At 37.5% G+C, this 7,590-nt stretch overlaps 2 protein-coding genes across 2 annotated transcripts in view; both read right to left on the bottom strand.

Annotated features, from left to right (window-relative positions):
- The window catches only part of LOC143342928 (uncharacterized), a 454,297-nt gene that overhangs the window by 209,511 nt on the left and 237,196 nt on the right, over nucleotides 1–7,590 (bottom strand). The gene's annotated exons all lie outside the window — the stretch shown is intronic.
- On the bottom strand, nucleotides 689–2,248 carry LOC143342941 (uncharacterized). Its single transcript, XM_076767283.1, has 3 exons — nucleotides 1,279–2,248; nucleotides 1,109–1,161; nucleotides 689–963 (listed from the first exon to the last, which is right to left on the bottom strand). Exons 1-3 carry the CDS (start codon nucleotides 1,294–1,296, stop codon nucleotides 825–827), a joined length of 210 nt encoding a protein of 69 aa, XP_076623398.1. The 5' UTR covers nucleotides 1,297–2,248; the 3' UTR covers nucleotides 689–824.

Raw genomic sequence — 7,590 nt, 5'->3', positions numbered from 1 at the left:
AATGGAAATGTAGAATAAAGGAACATCGACTAAGAGATTTATTTAACTTTAATGCTTAAGATAATAGTAACGCATTTTCAAGAGCATAAACTTTAAGAAAATGTCATTAAAAAGAATATCATTCTTTTTTTTTAAACGCACATTAATCGTACTGTTTCCTAGAAGTATAGTAAATGTTTATAATTCTTTCACATGAACAAAAATATTTTTTACACAATGCTATATACAAAAAGTATCAATAAAAATATAAAATCACAAAATAGGAAAGGCAAATATAAGAATTAACACCTTCAAAAGTTTTAATTTCATTTCGAATTAAATAAGCATAATTTAACCATTTCTTTACTTGTAATTCTTTGTAACACCCTATTAATCATGATTAACAAGAAGATAAAATTACTAATGCATAAGTATCATAGCGTGATATCGTTAAAAAGAAAATTCCCTGTCAAATCGTTTCTTAATTACAGATACAGATGTATAGATAGCGTCTGCGAATTATATTTCACTACACATCGTAGTATATTTCTTCGTCTCGTTAAATTTATTTATCTGATGTTCTTTAAACTGTAGAAATGAATTGAAATATTTTAAATATATCTGAGTACAAGTAAAAGAATTAACAAAGTCTGTCACATTAAGATTCATTTAGCACTACACTTTATTAACTTTGGTATTAAAGATATGTACATCTAGTTTTTAATAAACTCACTAGATACACTATTACTCGAACATATTTCGTATAACCTAATGACTATTCTTCGTGTGGTAATTTATATTTCTACGTCGATTAGAATATTTTCTCCAATTCTTCGTTACTTTGACTAAATATCGTATTTGTCATCGTCTTCAGAGTCCTCCTTTTCCTGATAATGGCTCTCGTATTTTGGTACCACCATATAAACTGTGTGTGTGTGTTTCATTTTCTTCACTCGGTAAGGCACGTGAATGGTCACCTTTTTCCTACGAAACGAACAGATAAATATTAATTATCGTCAATCACTGGAAATCTCAAATGCAATTACAAACAGGGAGCCAAGATTTATATCAAGATACAAACGAATTAAATAACACAATTATTACCAGAGAATTCGAACCGTATACTCACGAGTTCACAGGTTGATGCAGCAATACGAGAAACACCAGCAAAGTAATGGCGTACTAAAATAAAAAATAAAACAGAGTATAAATCTCTTAAATAATTCTATGGCCAGAGGAATGGAGTGTATCTTTGATTTAACAACATTGCAACGCGAAAGGTTCGACAAGTTCTTATACCAAAAACTTTCCCTTCATCTTGAAAAAAGACGATGTTCATTTACTCCTGAAACACACTCGACAAATGGATGATTTCTGCGCGTGCAGCAACAAATCTAACCTTTATATACATGGAGCTGAAACTACCCAAGCGAATCGCCTCGCAAAAGTATTCCAAGAAACTCCCCCCAGCGTGCAGAGATCTGCGCTGCTACAACTGCATCCAACGGCGGTTCAACGTATCTTTTCACTTTTCACCGAAGTTTAATGCGTTTTGCACGCGAAGTCATGCCATTCTGCAAGCATAGGAGCAACCAGCGGAACGGTTCTGTGAATCTGTAACGAGATTCATAAACGGCGATTAAATCGTGGAAAATTCGTCGCCATTTATATTCCGATCGGTATCGTTATGTAAACGCGAGTTAATCGCAAACTGCACTCACATTTCACTCTTCGCCGTTGTCAGATCCATATTTCACGGTCTGCTGTCGGATCGAAATCAATTTAAATCACTGAAGTTTCCGCGGCGTACGTTTAAAAAACGAGAAACTTCTGAGCCTGGAAATCACGTGTTTGAAAGGTCGTTTAAGAGATTATTATAAAATGGAAGAAACGTTGCTTAGCACCGACCTTTTAAGGCGAAACGCTGGCAAAAGCATGGAAGATTGTCGACGACGACGGCAGGCGACAAGGCGTATTTGTTTTTGCGTTCGCGAGGCGACGCTTGACAACCGGAACGTTTGTACCCCGTTGAGAAGCGGTCGAAGAACTGACTGCATCCAGGAAGCGACAGAAACCGCTGCACCTGCGTTTCTTTGTGACGAGAAGCCTAACCGCCTGTCTGATGTCGTTCCATTCCTGTCACGTACGCGAGCGATCGAAAAAGAGGTCGTCGAAGGAATAGAAAGCAAGATAGGGAACGCGCAGAGCCTGTAAAAAGACTTGGTAGAAGAGACATAGTGAAGCCGTAAACACTGCAGGGAACAGAGAAGGTAGCGCCATTGAAGTCCAGGTGTCAATACTAAAAGACAAGATTTAACTTCTTGCTTAAGCGAGGATTCCCATTAAGAACACCGTTATTTTGATGACTGTTAGAATATTTTTAACGGAAAGTTTAATTTCTAGATTTATTATCTTCTATATGTACCGTCTGAATTTTCTTGATGCCTTGGGAATAAATATTTTGGGTATTTTCAGCTTAAATAGACTATCTACTATCGATAGCATAAAAAAAAAGAAATGAAACAAAGAAATTATTAGAGTATATGACTTGATAGTTTCTATTAGAATAGGAAGTATAATTTAATAAAATTGTAGCATTTTGAAGAAGTAACTATAACGCTATTAATAATACTTCAAAGGGTTCTTTTGATTAAGATAGAAATAACAGGTGTGATTAAGTCCCTTTATTGATTAAATTGCAGATCGAGCGTAAAAACACGAGAAACTGCAGAAATATTTTAATCGTATCCCTCTAATCGTAAATAAGCAACATTCTTCAATAAAAACAAGAAACAGTTGTACAAACGTAGAAAGTGGTTTTAAGGAACGAGATTCGCGAACCGGCTCTCGCACGAAAACCACATCATTCAACCGCATCCGAATTAGATAAAAACATGTTCGCTTTCTATTATTATCCACGCATACTCTTATCAAACGAGTCGCGAATCGCATGCGAGCTTTCGTAGATTATCAGTCATCATCAAGATAGTCGTCGAACGCGTTCTCATTAATCTCAACGCACATTCCACGCTAACAGCTCAATTCCCTGCTCGCGGTGCCAATTAGTAGCGAAAATTGCCGCTGAAACGAAAAGTGGAGGAAGAAAAACTCGACGTTTACTTTTACGCGAACAAACGACGGGTGAAGAATCGTAAAAATCGAGTGTACGATTACAATGCCGTGACTGTTATGGGCGCTTGCACTCGTAGATATTTTATAAACGTCGTAAAAATTGTTTATTCATTAATACGCTCAACCGACTACGTGACTTCTGCTCATCGAGGTTTCGCTCTCGCTCTCTTGTTTCCAAATAAAGTTATTCGAAGGTACGATCGCGTCTTCCCCGAAAGCGCGTTTACGGAGATGGAGAATGGAGAAAACAATTATCTTGAAAGTACAATAATGTACAGAAAATAAGAACTCCCGCAACAGTTAAGCAAGCATCTTAACGATGTGAGCTTGCCGCCATTTAAACGAATTACAATGTGGCAGAGCAATCGCAAAGGATCGGACGGAACAGTTTATCCGTGCCAGTTCTCAAGATAAAAAGCCCCAATTTTCGACATTCACGAGGGAACACGACGAGGGAGCACTCGGGGAAGATTTTAAATCGCTAATATGGCTGGATTTTATACGATTAAGTAGTGAAAGTATATATCAATACCAACGTCGCTCGAGAGACTTCGATGCATGGTAAGACGAGTACCTCTTTTCATAATAAAGAAAACTTATTAACAACCAGTACATCGCTAACGTCGTCAAACATCGATGAAAAATAATAAAAAAAATCAGTACGAACGATGTACGGAAAAATAAATAGAACAACGAATTAATTCTAAAACACAATTTCACAATATTTTCGAAATAAGTATCTCGCGAAATTAATTCGAGAAATTGAAACAGATAAAACTATAATGTTTCAGAATACACAGGAATTTATAGCCTCTAAATAGACAAGTGTATCAAATCTGAGAGAAACAGACTACGGTTGTTCGAGGCTCAGCGATCAACAAAAAAGAAAAACGCAACTAAATAGAATCTTCGGTTACAAATTCAGACGTTTCTCGGTTTATCTGAATTTCTCTTCGATTCTAGCTGCTTCTGCGACGACAACTGTTTCGAATTAACCGACGCTGCGCCCGATACGGGATTCACGGTGGCCTGCGTTGAATTATTTATGCTCGACTCGTCGCTCTTTTTATCTAAGCTTCGCGAATAATTACTTTCCTTGCTGGCGAGCGTCTTACGAGCTTCCCAAACCGCGTCGTTACTCTCTTGTGGATTCTTCTGGTCCCTCATCACGTTTGTGGACGATTCCTGTACCCTCGAATTTGCAGTTTTGAACGTTTCCTGGCGTCCACCGACGGATCTCGTCAGTTTCGGTGCTGCAGGGTTCAACACCATAGGCTTGAACCCTTTGTCGTCGTTTGTATCGTCGGGTGTATCAACGCTGCCGTCCAAATTCAAATAACTCATCTTCTTGCTCGTGAAATCGAGACTGTACCGCGGCGCGGGCTCGCTGGACCTGTTCGTCGCTTGATACATACTCGAAGTTGGACTTCTCGTCGGTAGAAATTGACTGTAATCGTTCGTGTTCGAAGACTGACTATCGAAACTCGAGGACGGACTTCGATGGACAGACTCGTTGGATTTGAATTGGAACTGATACGGGGCTTCGAAGAAGTTCTGTTTCGCGGGTTCAGGGCGAAAGTTGAAGTCCACGTGAGAGTCCTTCGTCGCAGGAGGCGGATGCTGGCTCCTGCTGCGGTGTCGAACGACCCTTTTGATGGTGACGGGCTCGCCGTTCTTTAAATTCACGCTGTACGTCCCGGAAACAAACAGTTGATTGGGTCGATTGGCTGGACCAGTGAGTTTTGGCGATTTCGAGACTCGAATCACATCTTTGGTGGAAGACGAGCTGTCAGAACTCGGTGGAGAGCTACCGTGTTGACTGAAGGAGCTCCCAAGAGCATCGATCGAAGAGTATTTGGAATGACTGTACAGATCGTGACTGACTGAATGTGCTCCAGAATGAATCAACGTATCATGGCTAGCGGAGGGAATCTCGCGAGGTATGAAATCGTGGCTGATATGGGGTATCTTCGAGTGGGGTATTTTCACGTCGTGGTTGACGATAGGTATTTCAGAATGGAGATTCTTTTCGAAGGATTCAACGTCCACGACTGGAGAATGCGATATCAGTCTGATCACGAGATTGTCTGGCTCGACAGATTCCAAAAGTCTGATGTAAACTTTGTCACCCAGGCCTGGGAAGTGAAACGGCCCAACCAGAGGGCCTAATGACTTTGGTGGGTCGACTAATTGTCGTAATATACCGATCAGAGAGTCGACGAAGCCCTTGTTCTTGGTCACGCGATAAATTGGCTCGATGTGGATGGCTCCCTCGTTGAACGCTTCCAATGGTCCTTGGATGGTCTCGATGTGTTGATCGACGTGATTGTCTATGATATCGTACGATCGTCCCACGTGAGCTGTTTTGCCACTATACTTTTGCAATTGTCTACGACGTCGATTGGCCTTCGAACGATTTGGGTTTCGGGGTCTCGACATCGAACGACTCGGACGAACCTTTGATGGCCTCTTCTTGGGCTCTTGGCGAACGTGCGTGTGCATTGAATTTTGACTAAACGAAGACAGTTCTGGCCGAATAGTGGTGAAGGTTATCTCGCTTACGGGAAGATCGTCGGTCTTTGGTTGCGGCGAGCGGTCCTTCGATTGCGGCCGTCTGAATTAATAGGACGAAATCATTGGACAGACTGTTCGTCGAAGCTAGGATCGCGAAACACGTCGATTTTACGAGTTTCAGAGTATATTAAAGCTACAGAAATCATGAATATTTTAGTAATTTATTGTTTGTTGAATTTGGTTGATATAAAGGTATGAAGACATATTTTAATTTATGAAAGAAAGAAATTTTAATTTACTTATGAATATAAGTCCTTAACACTAGAACTATCGACAGTTATTGTGTATTTATTTGTACCAAAGATATTAAAACGATAGATACTCGAAGAAATGTATAATGCAAAGGAAATAAATATTTATTCATTCTCTTAGAGCAAATTTTGTACAATTTTGTATTAGAAACTATGAATGGGTCATTTTGACTGTTTTGGTAATTCTAGTGTTAAATCTGTCGTTTTTATGATTCTAGAATTCATTGTTGTTCATAAATATCAGATAGAAGGGGTTCAACCTCACTGAAGAAAAATATTTTTTATTTGGGAGGGCAATTATAAATATTATTTTTATTTGACCTATCTTTCCTCAATTTTTTAAAGTTTTGTTTAATTTTAATTCATGAATATAAAATTGCATACTACTTAAATTGCAGAGATACAAGTCTGAGTAAAACTGTCCACATTCTACTTACTCGTTGACCCCCGTTTGAATTTTATTTCAGCTCTCAGAAAAGAAATTATTTTGTGAATTAAAATATAGAGTATATATCGATATATATATATATATATGAATGATTCTTAAGTTTTTTGCTACGATGAAATGCAGATGAAAAACACCTATAAATTACAAGATACTCGAAGCATGAACCTAAGCTATAATTACTACCTACAGGATAATCGAAAGTCTGGTATTACTCATCTGGTTATAATTTATAGGACCTGAGTTATATCTCATACTATTTGATTTATGATGGTTGAGTATATTCTCACTCTGTCAGGTCTGGTGAAAAATTTGAAATAGATTGAGACAAGATACTAAACGTTAAATATTTGCAGTTTCTATTTCATTTAATGCTTAAATCACGAGCAAATATTATTTATTATTTACACTCGAGTTCGATGCAGATAAATTTTGAAACAGGATAAAAATACACTTTTAAGAATAGTTTAGTTCCTAAACCCTTCAATAATGCTTAACCAACACGTCTTTAAATATTATTAAGAGTAGTTTAATATATTAATTAATATCTATTGATAATTGCTAGTATTTACACCCCTCCCTGTAGAAGTATTAAGAAATTTAAATACAGATACAATAATCGCAAAATAATTTAGTCACCACACTTGAAAGTCAACGGAAGATATAATCCTACTGCTGTTCATTAAATGAAATAATGAATTAATTTAAAGATTGCGTCCTGTGCAAGGTCTAGTTAATCCGTAAATAATACATTTCAATTAATTATACTTATTCAAGAGCCGATGATGTAATTTTTATTTTCTTAAGTAATGACGTTGCTAACGATACTTAAATGTTGTAAATAAATTAACATACATTCAAGAAAACGTACCTCTCTGAATGCACGGTTTCTGCACGCCGGAATGTTGATATTAACGCAGCGCAGACCTGTAATCATACAATCATAAGGATCTAACATTTTCGTTTTTACAGTGTCAAATGAAGCGAGAGCAACTATCACCGTGTTTCTTTAATAACAATTACCGTGCAAAAAATATAAAATTTTCAAGGAAAGTCAACAGTGACTTTCTAAACTTGAAGATAGCTTGAATACAAATTAATACGAGTGGAATTTAATACGCACAAAACGGTACATTTACTTTGCCACATTATCCATAATTTAATTTCCAAATTAAAACAGAAACGTCCAGCAATTAAGACTGACATAAT

The sequence above is a fragment of the Colletes latitarsis genome, chromosome 6, assembly GCF_051014445.1.
Source record: "Colletes latitarsis isolate SP2378_abdomen chromosome 6, iyColLati1, whole genome shotgun sequence".
Classification (NCBI taxonomy): Eukaryota; Metazoa; Arthropoda; class Insecta; order Hymenoptera; family Colletidae; genus Colletes; species Colletes latitarsis.
Note: the sequence above shows the minus strand (reverse complement) of the source record. Positions and strands in the feature narration are given on the sequence as shown.

Bases quoted from the DNA above. Each gene is read 5' to 3' on its own strand.
- LOC143342941 (XM_076767283.1), bottom strand. The intron at 964-1,108 runs GTGAGTATACGG...TTCGTTTCGTAG, and splicing joins CTGCATCAACCTGTGAACTC to GAAAAAGGTGACCATTCACG.